Source organism: Callospermophilus lateralis, chromosome 1, assembly GCF_048772815.1.
Source record: "Callospermophilus lateralis isolate mCalLat2 chromosome 1, mCalLat2.hap1, whole genome shotgun sequence".
Classification (NCBI taxonomy): domain Eukaryota; kingdom Metazoa; phylum Chordata; class Mammalia; order Rodentia; family Sciuridae; genus Callospermophilus; species Callospermophilus lateralis.
Genome location: NC_135305.1, coordinates 201,369,404 through 201,386,329, shown reverse-complemented (window position 1 = coordinate 201,386,329; position 16,926 = coordinate 201,369,404). Strand labels below are relative to the sequence as shown.

The following is a 16,926-nucleotide window of genomic DNA, read 5'->3' as shown; positions in this document are numbered from 1 at the left end:
CCATGGATATATTTAATGGTGTGTGCTATGGTAAAATGGGCAAAGACCACTGGGCATAGATATTCATTGCCTAGATATTTGTAAGAGCAAAAGACGATTAACCTTTAAAACCCAAATATTCATCATTAGCAGAGCAGTCATATAAATCATAAGACTGTAAGATCTGAAAAAGCATGATATAAATCTGAAGAGAAGGACATATTCCCCTGTATGCCAATATAGAAAAATCTCCAAGCTGTATTATTGTAAGAAAAAAGCCAGATGCAGGAGACTATTTAAGGCATGCCCCCCTTTGTATTGTGTGTGTGTGTGTGTGTGTGTGTGTGTGTGTGTGTGTTTCTGTATTCAGAGAATACTACAAGGTCACAAAAGTAACTGTTAAATGCTGCTAGGAAATAATCCTTGAGGGACTGGGGACGGATGGACACAATATCATTGGCCCTTTTATATTGTTTAGTGGCTGTGTCACTGCACTTAATTTTTCAATGAAAAACTTGTTAATATGAATTTATTGATCAATCCATTGGGAAAAGAAGCCCATGAGCAGACACAGGAGGGTGAAGCCGGGAAGGTGTGGCTGGCAGAGGGATGGACGGCCACTTTACAAATACTCCCAACCCTCCTCCAGGGCTTCCTGGCGTGAGCCAAAGGCCCTCTGAAGAACCATGTCCCGGCGAAAGGAACTGGGCTGTGGGGAATGTAATGCCTTCTCTGATCCTTTGTTTCCAACATCTAGATCCTGTCCCAACAATTCTACGTGCAACCACACCAGAATTAATCCTGACAGTAATTATACAAATTTTGACAACTTCGGCTGGTCTTTTCTTGCCATGTTCCGGCTTATGACTCAAGATTCCTGGGAGAAGCTTTATCGACAGGTTACCTATTGATAGTTTCTCTTTTTCCTCCTGTGTCCGTTATTTACATATTTATTTATTGGAAACCTACCATCCATCCCCATTTTTGTCATGGATTCCTGATGTCTTTAATAGCTGTATTATTACATTCTGCTTTAGAAGTGCTGTTTGAAATTTCAAGAAAATTATAAATGTGGTATTCAGAAGAAGAGCACAAAATGAAACAAAAACAGAACTAAAAACTCTTTCTACAAGTATTATGGCTCTCCAGACTTAATATTGCTGGAAGTTCCACCACTAGTGCTCTCTTTCTCTCTCTCTCTCTCTCTCTCTCTCTCTCTCTCTCTCTCTCTCAAATATAAAAGTTCCATTGAGAAGTCAAAAATAGTAAAGTCACTGAGGGTGGATGTATGCATAGCACCTCCCTCCTGTGAGACGGGGTATCAATAGGTACTGGGTGACTGGGAGGCTGCAGAGGATGTTGAGGTAGCGGAGCCACCCAGGCCTGGGGAAAGAACTGTTGTCTGTGGCTGTACTATCTTTCTTGAAGTGATGGTCACCCTTCTGTGGAAGAGGCTTCAGATGCAAGCATATGCTCTGTTCCTTGCAGACCCTGCGCACCTCTGGGATCTACTCAGTCTTCTTCTTCGTGGTGGTCATCTTCCTGGGCTCTTTCTACCTGATTAACTTAACCCTGGCGGTTGTCACCATGGCTTATGAGGAGCAGAACAGGAATGTAGCTGCAGAGACTGAGGCCAAGGAAAAAATGTTTCAGGAAGCCCAGCAGCTGTTAAAGGAGGAAAAGGAGGTAGGGGTATGGGAGGTCAAGACTGTGGGATCTGCACAGGGCAGCAGAAGGACCCCAGAGGCAATGTGACCTGAGGTTCAAGGCTGCCTTGGTCCTGGCCTCAGTGCTTTCTCCACCTGTGCTTTTTTGAGAGTTTAAGCCCCCTGAGGGCTGGTTGTGCTGCTCCCTCTCCAGGTGAGAGCCCTTGAGACTGATGCTCTTTGACCCTTGTAGAATATGTCTTAAATTATAGGCTGGAAGAGACAATTTATGAATATATAAATCCAGACTCTCTTCCAGGCTTTCTTGTGGAAATTTGGAGATGTTTTGGTCCAGGGGCTTTACTTGAGGGTAGGAGGGGGATCTGGAACAACAGGCCTGATGACTTCTCCCTTGCTGAAAACCCCTTCATTCTCATTGTTTCTCTGCTGTCTTTACATTTTCCAGTTCAATTCCAAGATTTTCCAGGGCAGGGACTTGTTTTATACGCCTTGTCATTCTCTACAGAGATGTGTTGGAGGGAAGTCCACTCTAAGTCCTTCATATCTGCAACTTCAGGCATAAGCATTGATTGAGTTCCTAGTGCATGCTGGACATGGGGTAAGGGTTAGCGACAGAGATGTGAGAGTCAACCTCGCATCTGACAACTGCAATCTCTGCAAAATATCTGAACATGTTTTCCAGATAAACAAGGACAGAGCTGGCATATTCCAGAAAGACAATGAGCAATCTAAATGGTGCATCACTACCCTGGGAGGGGGGGATGCGACGGAGGCTGAGGTCATCTGAACTGTTTTATGGGGAGGTATAATGTGTTGGTTAATTGCTTTTGTTCACTTTCTAAGGCTCTGGTTGCCATGGGGATTGACAGAAGTTCACTCAATTCCCTTCAAGCATCGTCTTTTTCCCCAAAGAAGAGAAAGTTCTTTGGAAATAAGAAAAAGAAGTCCTTATTGAAGAGAAAGTCTAGGAAAGACAAAACTTCAGGATCCGATTCTGATGGAGAGGCTCCCTCAAATGTAAGTCTGGTCCAGAGGATTGATAATACTGGGGTCCAGGAACAGGTCCATGGACCATCTAATTGAAGGAATCCACTCGTTCTTCATTTCCTCATTTATCCATTCATCCCTTTGCACATACTTTCATGTATCTACGTGTCCATTTAATTGCTCATTTATTTATAAACACCTCTTTAAGCTGTTTAGAGTGTTTCTTATTTGCCTGGCACTGGAGTAGGTACTGGAGATGCACGGTTCCTACTTGAGTGTAAGTGTGGGTCCCTCTGGAGCAAAACCAAAGACATTAGGTTGCAAGCAGCTTGTTTGGAAAGTCATCCCAGAGAGATGTTTTTCTTCAATCCTCAGGGGAGGACTCCCAGGGAAAGTGCAGGATCAAGCCAGTTACCACTGAAGGTGGCTGGAGTTGAATCCCCCTGGAGCGAGGGTGTTAGAATACATGGGCACCCACTCCAGTCCATCTTTGGTTACAGATTGCTGGGGACTGGAGACCATTTCCCTGTACTTCCGACTTGCTGTATCCTAGGGCAAGAGGGAGTTTGAATCTCCAGAGAAAGCCCTTTAGTATGGCCCAAGGTCATATGGAGCAACTCAATGCATCTGTTTCCGACAACCAACCCAGACTTGGCAGGGAGCTGGAGGTAGGGGAAGGAAGAGCAATGGGTCAGAAAAGGGCTCTCAAAAAACAGTACCTCAGCTGAAAGGGTGGTGAAAGGAAGAGAGAAGCATCCCTCTCTCTGGGGAGAGGGATGTGTGCAAGGCCCAGAAGTAAAGGTGAGCAGGAGAACAGGACTCATTTGAACACTTTCGTGTATTTGAATGTGTAAGTGTGGTTGTGTGTGTGTGGTTGTGTGTTTGCATGCACATGTGTATGATGAGGCAGAGATAATGGCAAGAAGCTATAGTCGTAAGAGGGGATGATCACAAAAGGCCTTGAAAAGTAAGCCAGTGGGTTCACCCTTTACACTGAGGGCAAGGGGTAAGAAGCCCAGAAATATTTTAAGCAAGGGTGAGATGACCAGAGGCACAGTTTTCAAATGCTAGATGCATTGAAGAGAGGAGATGGGAGGAGACAGGACTAGAGGCATTGAATTAAGAGGTTGCTATAGCAACCCAAGTTAAGAGATGATAGGAGCTGAAACTATGGTTAGGGCAGTGAGGATGAAGGATGAACAGACTGCATGAAAAGTATGCAGAAAAGTATAGATCAAGTCTGGCAATTGAATTGAGTAGAGCATGGATGTGATGCCTGATTAGGTATCGGATAGATGACTCAATGGAAGGTCATTTACTGAGAGGAAAAAAACTTGTTTTGGGGGTGAGAAAGATGGCCAGCTGAGTTTTGGATGTGCCAATTTGGAGGTGCCCATGCGACATCCCAGCAGGGATGTTAAGTGGATAGTGAGTGTGTTATACAGAAAGGAGCTGATAAGGGAATACGTAGTAGAAAAGTCACCCTTATCATTAAGGTGGATGATGTTAAGACATGGCTTAATTAGGAAGAGAAAAATCAGAAGAGAAATATGTTGAAGACACAATCCAGGGAAGGATGGCAAGAGTCACTCTCCTGAGGTGGACAGAGGGAGGTGTGGGTAGAAGGTTCATGCCTGATGACAGGGTGATGAAGGGAGCCCAGGGCCTTTGCAGAAGTAGCTAGAGGGACTCCATCCACCGCTGCAGTGGGTCTGTGCTGCAGAGATGGGGGCAGGGCTCGTGATTGACAGATTTCTTCTATTAGATAATGATATAAAGAAAAGACTGCAAATATGTCCTTTAATATTTTTAAAGTTTTCTCCTCATTTCACAAAACACTAGACAAAGACCCAGAAACGTTAGATGAATCATCCCTCCCCCTTAACAAGAACTGGGAATAATTATTGAAAAGACTCTGGTTGGTCAAAACTGTGGGCAAATAAGCCATTCTGGATACTGAGTTTTCCTGAATAACGGAAGGTTCACATCCTTTGATCTACAGTGACTTAAGAATTGTAGGTAAGATGGGAATCAACAAGTCCTTGTTCATAGCTTGAGAGAGTGCTTGAGATTTGGTATACAGATTTTGTGATATTTAATTGGACTGTTTTTTGTTGTTGCTGCTGGAGATGGAACCCAGGGCCTCCTGCGTGCTAGGCAAGTGCTCAGCTACTGAGGTACAATTGCTAGCCTGACTGTTCTTTTTTGTTGTTGGTACTGGGGATTGAAACCAGGGGCACTTTGCCACTGAGCTACATCCATGGTAGCTCAGCCCTTTTTATTTTATTTTTGAAACAGGGTCTCACTAAGTTATCCAGACTGGCCTTGAACTTGCCATCTTCCTGCCTCAGCCTCCTGCATCGCTGGGATATATGGCATGCACCACTGCAGCCAGCTTACTGACTATTCTTTTTAGTGACTGTTTTAAAATCTAAGCAACATTCAAAGAACTTCACTATATGGCCCCTATCCACTTTTGTAAATCTATCCCCAACTTCTGCCCTTTGCAAACATTGTTCCCCAATTAGACATTTTACCGCTTTCATACCAGCAGCCATTCCTCACTAGCTTTTGTAGAAATTTGCCTGCTCTTTGTGGACATTGAATAAAGCCCAAGGTAAAATTTCTGTCGGTGGAAATGTGCATGAAATAAGAAATATGAGTGGACAAACCATGTTTTTCCAATCTGTTAAATATGGCATAAGGAAAGTGAGCATTTGGCACACCTTGAGGATGGAGTTAGTAGACCTTCAGAAATTGTTGAGCACCTTCATTGCATGTAGCACTGAGACAAAGTAGTTTGTAAAGTTTTGGAGAAGAGGAATGCCACCCCCCCACACCCTGGCCCTGCCTTCAGAAGGTCCACCATGCCTTCTCTTACAGCCACCCCTTCTAGAGCAAACCAAACGATTGTCCCAGAACCTGCCAGTGGATCTGTTTGATGAGCACGGAGACCCCTTCCAAAGACAGAGGGCACTGAGTGCTGTCAGCATCCTTACCATCACCATGCATGGTAAGTTCCACCTCCAGGGCCAAGGGAAAGAATCACTTCAATGATGTCCTTTCTTCATCTCCCCTTCCAGTCCTCCAAAAGCCCTCCATAGAAGAGGCCCACTGTACCATCCTGCAAATTGGGACTTCCTGTACCTTCTTGGAACATGTCAGCAAAGTGGCTTGGATGAAATGGGCCCTCCCTTAACTGAGTGCCACTCTGAGTGGGCCCTTGGGTAGTGATGAGAACTAGTTAGACGTAGGGTGGAACTTCAGACCAAGAGCACAGATGGGGTCTCACAAGCAGGCCAGGCAGTTGCAGGAGGCCTGAGTGACAATGACAGCTGAAAAGAGTTGACTTATCCAGGAGGTGATAGTTGTCATTAAAGTTAGTCAAGAATCGGGTATGGGCAATAGAAAACCTGTACAGACAAGGTGGCACTATCTGATGGCCTTATTAACAGGAGGTAATAGGGCCCCAATTAAGGGGCCAGAGTTCAGGTCCTTGCAAGGGTGGGGTCATATGAGTCCCTTGCCACTTTTGAACCTATCACTCTGCCTCATTTGGCTTGTGGTAGGCCCTGAAACGGTGCCATAGAAGTCAGAGGTACTGATGCCTGGTGGCCTGATCTCAAGCAGTTCCTAAGGTGTCTTTTATTGTTTATAAGTGCTTATAGATACCCTTCCCCCAAGCCCTGATTAGTCCCCAGTGCCTCTTTTATAGCCATCACCATAGTGTCTTGAGAGGACATAGCTTGTGCCTGTATCTTTCTCATGGGTTCCCAGCCAGTCAGTGTCGATTCCCACATCTGTATACATCTGTACCTCTAACCGTGCAGCCCAGCTCCTGGAGGCTCCATAAGCATCAAAACTTAATGTCTTTGACTGTCCCACACACTAGTTGTATGTGGGAAATTGTCTCCTCTGCACTGTGATTGGCTGGAAAGCCTAGTTCTGGCTACCACAGTCAGTGCCTGATTTGAACACAGATCCCTGGAGACCCCAGAGAGGAGGGGGAAAGGAATCCACTCGGGCAAAGAGCAGCCAGAGACTCCAGACCTAACTCCTCAATCACCCTTTCATTCTCCTTCTCCAGAACAAGAAAAATCCCAGGAGCCTTGTCTCCCATGTGGGGAAAACCTGGCATCCAGATACCTCGTGTGGAACTGCAGTCCCTGGTGGCTGTGCATTAAGAAGGCCCTGAGGTTTGTGATGACTGACCCTTTCACTGAGCTGGCCATCACCATCTGCATCATAATCAATACCATCTTCTTGTCCATGGAGCATCATAATATGGATCCATATCTGAAGAGCATATTGCAAAAAGGAAATTGGGTAAATTTAGGCTTTTGTGAAATATAAAGTGTATTTCCAGTTTTGAATTACAGCTCTTTCAAAGTCTGAATATTTTGTGAGTGACCAAACCTAAACTAGGTCTTTGGTCTCTGTAAGTAGAGGAGAGGGAAATATGACTGTCAGGATTTTATTTTTACCCAGTTCGTCTTAGTAATGTTCCACGGGCCCCATGTTAGCCCTGTAGTAGGTCACTTTCCTATCTAGTGGTAAGTCAGAAACAACCTCATTGTGGTGCTGGTGGGTGGGAGGGCTTTTGAGTCTTAATTTTCAAAAATGTTTTTCTTTTATTTCTCTCTTTCTCCTCCACCCCGTTTTCTTTCTTTCTGTAGCAGGGATTAAACCTAGGGGGTGCCACATCCCCAGCCCTTTTTATTTTTATTTTTGAGATGGGAGTCTCACTAAACTGCTTAGGGCCTTGCTAAGTTGCTGAGCCTGGTCTCAAACTTTTGACTTTCCTGCCTCAGCTTCCTAAGAGTCAATGGTATTACAGGCATGCACCACCACCACACCTGGCACAAGTAGACGTCTTAAAATTTGGGATAATCAGGATAATATTAACCACATCTGGAGTCCCATGGTATTGATTACCATGATCCCCAGAGATACTCATAACATCATTTGTCATAAAATGAGGCTGCCATTACTTAGGGTGTTCTCCCTGGAAGGTGAGTCAGGACCTGGAATCTGTGGGGGGTTCAAGGTGTGGAGCATTCAGAGTGGGCTTCCGGATTTGAGCCCCTTTCAGGGTTTCTCATGGGATGGATCTAGACTCAGTTAAACTGGGAAAATTAAGACAGGGGAATAGACTTTTCAAGGCCTGTCCACTTGTAGAAGGCATTTTTCTCAAGGGAAAATTAGTCTCTCAGATATCAGGAACAACAAATAATTAGCCATTGGATGTTTTACTTTAGTTAATTAATAGGTTAATGGGCTAAAAAAAAAAATCTCACCAGAACACCTATTTTTTTTCTTCATGAAGTTTCATTTACTTTTCCAATTTTAAAAAGCAGTGCATGATTAAAAAAATTTAAAGGAAAATATAAATAAGGGAAATACAAAGAAGAAACTCAATATCCATGGTCTTATCAGCAAAGATGATCGTATTGGCACTGCAAAACATTTCCAGGAAATATGATTATATGTGTATGTATGCATGCATTTATGTTTGTTGATTTTATTTTCTTTCTCAGATTTCCCACTGTTAGGGATTCTAAGTGTTGAGGTTAAGCTGCCTTTTCCAGTTGGAAACCAGCTAGCTGATTACGTGACATTCTTCTTTACTCTCTTCAGAAGCAGAAGGAGCCCCAGGAACATCATTGTTTTCCAAATACACACTCAGTAGCTACACCCCAGCTCTTAAAAATAGACAGGAAATATGTAGAACTGTCCACATAGCTTCTGTTTCCCTTCCACGTGCCCCACATTCCCTAGACGTGCAATACAAAGATGGCAGCCACCTCATCTGTTGCCCTCACTGTGGTGCTGGTGGGTGGGAGAGATTTTGAGTCTTGATGTTCAATAAACACATTCAAACCTCCCCCCTCCAATGGATGGATCAGGATTATGCTAGTCTGTGGAATTCTATGGCATCGGACTCTCCCTGTTTGGGGATTGTTCCCATCAGAGAATACATTAAGCTCCCAAGATGCCATAAATAGAAATTGGATTAGCTTGACAAATTCAGTGGACCCAAAGCATCTTGGGATGTTGTAGAGTTACACACCTAAAGCCTAAGGAGCCAAGAGGAGGAGGGAGAGTCACAGGGGGCATGGGGCAGTCCATGACCATCCAGGACAGGTGCTGGCACTAAGAAGGGGTATACAGCAGAGTTTAAAGGGGAAATAGGGAAATAAACTTGAATATTCTTGGCCCCCCACCACTGGATTATTTTTCTGTATATTTTGGTTATATATATATATATATATTTATTTATTTTTAACTTGGGTCATGGGTTTCATAATAATAAATCATTGCATTATTTATAAAAACAGACAATCTGCTATTTTTAATAAGGAGATTTAATTATTTTTTAATGGCAACTGGTTTTAATTAAGAATGTGAAATCAAAATTTTAAAGACTTTATGTAGCATTTATTTTAAATAATACTGGAATCTCAACCAGTTTTAGACTTTTCCAACCTGAAAGGCAGTTTTAAACTATCTCCCTGGATTTACGGGGTTTTCATTCAGAAATGCAGTAGAGAGTCCTTATTACTGACAATGTTTCCAAAGAGTTTAATACTTTTAATATTACTTTATTATTTTCATACTTTTGTTTTATTTCCAATTTATGTTCATTAGTGTGTGTGTGTGTGTGTGTGTGTGTGTGTGTGTATGTGTTTGTGTGTGTGAGAGAGATAATGTGCTATTTGCTATGAAGAAATGGTTTGCTTTATCTTATGCACAGATTGGGAGATATATTTAGTTTTAATTTGGCTACTGCTTAGTCAACATTTTACATACTTCTTAAGCTTGTATTTGTTTAGTTATCAGAGACAAAGACAAAACAATTTATTTTTGCTTATGAAACACACATGGCACTTTTTATAACTCTTAGCCCTCCTTTTAATTCTCTGATATTTTGTTGTGAGATGAAAAGCCCTGCAGTCCCAGTGAGTTTTGAAGGTTTTATTTTGATTCACTAATCCTTTCAACTATAACCATGTTTAGACATATTTTTCATAATAATAAATCATTACGTTATTTATAAAAACAATCTACTTTTAATAAGGAGATTTAATTACTTATGGTTTTTTTATGGCAAATTGTTTTAAGAATGTAAAAATCAAAATTTTAAAGACTTATGAAGCATTTATTTTAAATAATACTGGATTCTCAACCAGTTTATCCCATATATTGGGCTGCTCAAAGACATTTTTGTATGCCTGATGGTGTTTTCTAATTCTCTGCTCTGGGCCACTTTGCAAAACAAAAACAATTTTTTTTTTTTTTTTTTAAATATCAAGATGTTGTGATTGAATGGTTAGGTGAACTCTTCCTAGACTCGTTTATGTAGGCTATTTATCCTGAGTGTTTGGAGCAGCTGTTCACCCTGTCTTACCCTGCCCCTTCTAATTTAGGAGTTTTTAATTGGTAAGGATAATGCAGAGGAGGAATTGCCTGACATTTTCTTTTTTTTTTTTTTAAGAGGAATTTTTTCTTAACCTTTATTTTATTTTATGTGGTGCCGAGGATTGAACCCAGTGCCTCACTCATCTCCCTCATGCTAGGTGAGAGTTCTACTGCTGAGCCACAACCCCAGCCCAAGAATTGCCTGACATTTTCTACCACCCAGCTAACAGCCAAGGATCTAGTTTCACCTTATTTTTTCAACACAATAGGAAATAACATTCATTTTCCATCCTGATGTCTGTGAGCTTGATAACACCATGAACAATGACTGAGAAGAGCAAAGGTACAACAATAAGGGGTTCTGTTGATTGGACTTCAGAGTACATTGTATCAATCACAAGAGTACTTTTATTTCTTTGTAACCTCTGTACTTCCAGGGGACCATTCTTAAAAGTGTGTCTTTTCTCATTCTTCTTGGTCTCACTACAGGTTTTCAGTGGCATTTTTATAGCAGAAATGTGCCTCAAAATCATTGCACTCGATCCATATCACTACTTTCGCCAAGGCTGGAACATTTTTGATAGCATCGTAGCTCTCCTGAGTGTTGCCGAAGTCCTCTGTGAAGGGTCAAAGTGGTCATTCTTGCGTTCCTTCAGAGTGGTAAGGCACTTTCTTATTTCACTGCATCCCACTTAGTCATCCATATTGAAGAGTCTTGAGTAAGTTCAATGACTAACTTGGACTAAAATTTAATTCATCTTAACTTTAACCCTAGAACATAATTTGTACTCCTCCTGACACTCAAAATTGTAATAGCCTTTGAAATCTCGGGGAGTCTTCTCTCAAATGAACCCCTATTCCGTCCCCTCACCAAGATGACCTTTAGGTGATTAGATTAAAAAATGTGTTTCCCATGGTCAGGACTCTGTTTCTTGCATTTTTGCACAACCCCGGCAGTACTCTGTTTCTCTCATTGTGAACTCATCAATGGGGTGAAGATCATAGAGCCCATGAGAGGGATGCGTGCTGCCCCCAGGTGCCATCTCAGAACACATCAGCCCCTTTTCTTTATCTGTTTGCTAGCTGATGGTCACTTTTTGTTTATCCGGCTTTTGTGACTAGTGCTGCTATGAAAATGGGAGTGCAGATGTCACTTCAATAAACTGATTTCATTTCCTGATATACTGGATATGTACCCAGTAGTGGGATTGCTGGATCATATGGTAGTTCTTTTCTTTCTTTCTTTTTTTTTTTTTTTTTTTAGTAGTCTCTATACTGTTTTCCATAGTGAGTGTGTGAGTTCATATTCCCACCGATAATATGCAAGTGTTCCCTTTTCTCTACCTACTCACCAGCACTTGTTATCTTTTGCCTCTTTGAAAGTGTTACCAAGTTTGATCCCAAAGGCTGGGGCTTTTTTCTCTCTTGGAATCATAGAAGCAATTACAAGACTGAGCACCCACAAGCAGTGGAGGAGACTTGTGTTCTTGACTAAGAATAGGAGTGGGAGAGAACTTGCAAACCAACTTCCTGCTTCTTTGGGGTTGGTAGGTTTTAGATAAAGGATTTTGAAAAAAGAGGGAAGGGATAGGTGAATAAAGTGCAATTCATGCGTTTTCTGGTAATGGACAGAGATTTTTCAGGAAATTTGGGCTCCAACCCCCTTTTTGCTTGTTTTATGATTCTTTCTGGTTGTTGTCAGGGCCATTGCCAATTGTCATGGTGCTGGTGGGAGGTGTCATTCAGTGTGAAGATGGGGCCACTCTGGGTAGCTCTCTTGAATCCGTCTGGTTTCAGCCAGCTCAACTAACTAACTGCAGTCTTCATTAATAAGCAAGATTAGGGTCCAGTAAAAATTAGCTGGACCACCCAGGTGGTACAAAATTAGGGCAGAGTAACAATGATAGCTGTGCTAGCAAGAGTGAGGTGAAAGCTCATTGTGGTTTTGATTTCATTTTCCTGATGATTAGTGATGCCAAGCCTTTTTTTTTTTTGTTGGCCATTGTATGTCTACTTTTGAGAAATGTCTATTTTGATCTTTTAAATTAGATGATTTTTTTTTACTATTGAGTTTGTATATCTTTTCTTCTTCTTTTTGTGTTAATTTTAAAAAATTTATATATGACAGCGGCATGCATGACAATTCATATTACACATGTAGAGCACAAATTTTCATATCTGGTTGAATACGAAGTGTATTCATACCAATTCGTGTCTTCATACATGTACTCTGGATAATAATGTCCATCACATTCCACCATTATTTCTAACCCCATGCCCCCTCCCTTCCCCTTCCACCCCTCTGCCTTATCTAGAGTTTGTCTATTCCTCCCATGCTCCCTCTTCCTACCCTACTATGAATTAGCCTCCTTATATCAGAGAAAACATTTGGCATTTGGTTTTTTGGGATTAGCAAACTTCACTTAGCATTATTTCCTCCAACTCCATCCATTTACCTGTAAATGCCATGATTTTATTCACTTTTATTGCTGAGTAATATTCCATTGTGTATAAATGCCACATTTTTTTTTATCCATTCATCTACTGAAGAACATCTAGATTGGTTTCTCAATTTAGTTATTGTGAATTGTGCTGCTATAAACATTGATGTGGCTGTGTCCCTGTAGTATGCTATTCTTAAGTCCTTTGGATATAGACGGAGGAGAGGGATAGCTAGGTCAAATGGTGGTTCCAGTCCTGGTTTTCCAAGGAATCTCCATACTGAGTTCCATATTGACTGCACCAATTTGCAGTCCCACCAGCAGTGTATGAGTGTACCTTTTCCCCTCATCCTCGCCAACACTGATTGTTGTTTTTATTCATAATAGCTGCCATTCTGACTGGAGTGAGATGAAATTTTCGAGTAGTTTTGATTTGCATTTCTTTAATTGTTAGAGATGCTGAACATTTTTTTCATATATTTGCTGATTGATTGTATATCATATTCTGAGAAGTGTCTATTAAGGTCCTTGGCCATTTATTGATTGGGTTATTTGTTGTTGTTATTTTTGGTGTTTAGCTTTTTGAGTTCTTTATACACTTTAAAGATCTGTGCTCCATCTAATGTGCGAGGAGTAAAAATTTGCTCCCAAGATGTAGGCTCTCTATTCACCTCATAGATTGTTTCTTTTGCTGAGAAAAAATTTTTAGTTTGAATCCATCCCATTTATTGATTCTTGATTTTAATTTTTGCACCAAAGGAGTCTTATTAAGGAATTTGGGGCCTAATCTCACATGATGGAGATTAGGGCCTACTTTTTCTTCTATTAGACGCAGGGTCTCTGGTTTTATTCCAAGGTCCTTGATCCATTTGGAGTTGAGTTTTGTGCATGGTGAAAGATAGGGGTTTAATTTCATTTTGTTGCATACAGATTTCCAGTTTTCCCAGCCCAATTTGTTAAAGAGGCTATCTTTTCTCCAATGCATGTTTTTGGAGCCTTTGTCTAATATAAGATAATTGTAATTTTGTGGGTTAGCCTCTGTGTCCTCTATTCTGTACCATTGGTCTACCAGTCTGTTTTGGTGCCAATACCATGCTGTTTTATTACTATTGCTCTGTAGTATAGTTTAAGGTCTGGTATAGTGATGCCACCTGCTTCACTCTTCCTACTAAGGATTGCTTTAGCTATTCTGGGTCTCTTTTTTTCCAGATGAATTTTATCACTGTTTTTTCTATTTCTTTGAGGAATGCCATTGGGATTTTGATCAGAATTGTATTAAATCTATATAGTGCTTTTGGTAGTATGGTCATTTTGATAATATTAATTCTGCCTATCCAAGTGCATGGTAGATCTTTCCATCTTCTAAGGTATTATTTGATTTCTTTCTTTAGGGTTCTGTAGTTTTCATTGTATTGATCTTTCACCTCTTTTGTTGATTCCCAAGTATATTTTTTTAAGGCTATTGTAAATGGGGTAGTTTTCCTCATTTCCCTTTCTGAGGATTTGTCACTGATATAAACTGCCTTTGATTTATGGGTGTTGATTTTATATCCTGCTACTTTGCTGAATTTATTTAATAGTTCTAGAAGTTTTCTGGTGGATCTTTTTGGGTCTTCTAGGTATAGTATCATATCATCAGCAAACAGTGCTAATTGATGTTCTTCTTTTTCTACATGTATCCCTTTAATTTCTTTTGTCTGTGTAATTGCTCTGGCCAGTGTTTCAAGAACCATGTTAAATAGAAGTGGTGAAACAGGGCATCCCTGTCTTGTTCCAGTTTTTAGAAGGAATGCCTTTAATTTTTCTTCACTTAGAATGATGTTGGCCTGGAGCTTAGCATAGATAGCCTTTATGATGTTGAGATATGTTCCTATTATCCCTAGTTTTTCTAATGTTTTGAACATGAAGGAGTGCTGTATTTTGCAAATGCTTTTTCTGCATCTATTGAGTTGATTATATGATCTTATCTTTAAGTCTGTCAATGTGATGAATTACATTCATTGATTTCTGAATGTTGAACTAACCTTGCATCCCTGGGATGAACCCCACTTGATTGTGGTGTATTATCTTTTTGATATGTTTTTGTATTTGATTTGCTAGAATTTTATTGAGGATTTTTGCAATCTATGTTCATTAGAGAGATTGGTCTGGAGTTTTCTTTCTTTGATGTGTCTTTGCCTAGTTTTGGAATTAGAGTGATATTGGCCTCATAGAATGAGTTTGGAAGTGTCCCTCTTTTTTCTATTTCCTGAAGTAAATTGGAGAGTATTGATAGTAGTTCTTTTTTTCTTTAAAGGTCTTTTAGAAATTGCCTGTGTATCCATTCAGTCCTAGGCTTTTCTTAGTTGGTGGGCTTCTGATGGCGTCTTCTATTTCATCGCTTGAAATTGATCTGTTTCAATTGTGTGTATCATCCTGATTCAATTTGGGCAAATCATTTGACTCTAAAAATTTGTTGATGCTTTTGGTATTTTCTATTTTATTGGAGTGTAAGTTTTCAAGACAATTTCTAATTATCTTCTGTATTTCTGTAGTGTATGTTGTGGATATTTCCTTTTTTCATCATGTATGTTAGTAATTTTAGTTTTCTCTCTCCTTCTCTTTATTAGCATGGCTAAGAGTCTGTCAATTTTACTTATTTTTTTCAAAGAACAAACTTTTTGTTCTGTCAATTTTTTCCGTTGTTTCTTTTGTTTTAATTTCATTGATTTCAGCTCTGATTTTAATTATTTCCTGTCTTCTACTGCTTTTGGTGTTGGTTTATTCTTCTTTTTCTAGGGCTTTGAGATGTAACGTTAAGTCATTTATTTGTTGATTTTTTTCTTCTTTTAAGGAATGAACTCCATGCAATGAACTTTCTTCTTAGAACTGCCTTCATAGTGTCCCAGAGATTTTCATAGGTTTTATCTGTGTTCTCATTCACCTCTAAAATTTTTTAAATCTTCTCCTTGATATCTTTTGCAACCCATTGTTCATTCATTAGCATATTATTTAGTCTCCAGGTGTTGGACTAACTTTATTTCTTATTTTATCATTGATTTATAATTTTATTCCACTATAATCTGATAGAATTCAGGGTAGTATCTCTACTTTTTTATATTTGCTAAGAGTTGCTTTGTGGCATAATTGTCTATTTTAGAGAAGGACCTATGTGCTACTGAGAAGAAAGTGTATTTGCTTGTTGAAGAATAAAATAATTTATATATGTCAGTTAAGTCTAAGTTATTGATTGTATTACTGAGTTCTATAGTTTCTTTGTTTAGCTTTTATTTGGAAGATCCATCCAGTGGTGAAAGAAGTGTGTTAAAGTCACCCAAAATTATTGGGTTGTGGTCTATTTGACTCTTGAACTTTAGAAGAGTTTGTTGGATGTAGATGCTCCATTGTTTGGGACATATATATTTACAATTGTCAGGTCTTGCTGGTGTATGGTTCCCTTTAGCAGTATGTAGTGTCCTTCTTTATTCCTTTTGATTAACTTTATCTTGATGTATACTTTATTGATATGAGGATGGAAACCCCTGCTTGCTTCCATAGTCCATGAGAGTGGTATGATTTTTCCCAACCCTTCATTTTCAGTCTGTGGATGTCTTTTCCTATGAGATGAGTCTCTTGGAGGCAGAATATTGTTGTTGTTGTTGTTTTAAAATCCAATCTGCTAGTCTATGTCTCTTGACTGGTGAGCTTAGGCCATTAACATTCAGGGTTATTATTGAGACATGATTTGTATTCACAGCCATTTGTGTTTATTTTGATATTTAACGTGACTTAGTTTCTCCTCTGATTAGGTTTTCCTTTAGCGTAATACCTCACTCTGCTGATTTTCATCCTTGTTTTTCATTTCCCCTTTGTGAACTATTTTGCTGAGCATGTTCTGTAATGCAGGTTTACTAGTAAATTCTTTTAACTTTTATTTATCATGGAAGGTTTTTATTTCATCATCAAATCTAAAGCTTAGTTTTGCTGGATATAAGATTCTTGGTTGGCATTCATTTTCTTTCAGAGCTTGGTACATGCTTTTCCTGGATCTCCTGGCTTTGAGGGTCTGCTGAGATAGAATCGGTCTCCCCCTATATGTGATCTGATTCCTCTCTCTGTGGCTTTTAAGATTCTATCCTTATTCTGTATGTTAGACATTTTCATTATAATGTGCCTTAGTGTAGATCTGTTGTAATTTTGAACATGTGGTGTCCTGTAAGCCTCTTGTATTTGGTTTTCAAATTTATTCTTCATGCTTGGGAAAATCTCTGCTATTATCTCGTTGAAGAGATTGTGCATTCCTTTGGTTTGAAACTCTGTGCCTTCCTCTATCCCAATAACTCTCAGATTGGGTTTTTTGATGCTGTCTCATAATTTTTAGATGTTCTTTTCATGGTTTCTTACTATCTTCAATGTGTGATCAACTTTATTTTCCAGATTGTATACTTTGTCTT

At 39.9% G+C, this 16,926-nt stretch overlaps 1 protein-coding gene across 1 annotated transcript in view; it reads left to right on the top strand.

Annotated features, from left to right (window-relative positions):
- Scn11a (sodium voltage-gated channel alpha subunit 11) overlaps window positions 1-16,926 on the top strand; it is an 82,157-nt gene that overhangs the window by 26,513 nt on the left and 38,718 nt on the right. Inside the window, exons 9-14 of the mRNA XM_076869138.2 lie at window positions 737-878; window positions 1,468-1,665; window positions 2,490-2,663; window positions 5,517-5,646; window positions 6,721-6,959; window positions 10,542-10,712. Coding sequence (XP_076725253.1) covers window positions 737-878; window positions 1,468-1,665; window positions 2,490-2,663; window positions 5,517-5,646; window positions 6,721-6,959; window positions 10,542-10,712 — 1,054 coding nt within the window. The remainder of the gene's footprint in view (window positions 1-736; window positions 879-1,467; window positions 1,666-2,489; window positions 2,664-5,516; window positions 5,647-6,720; window positions 6,960-10,541; window positions 10,713-16,926) is intronic.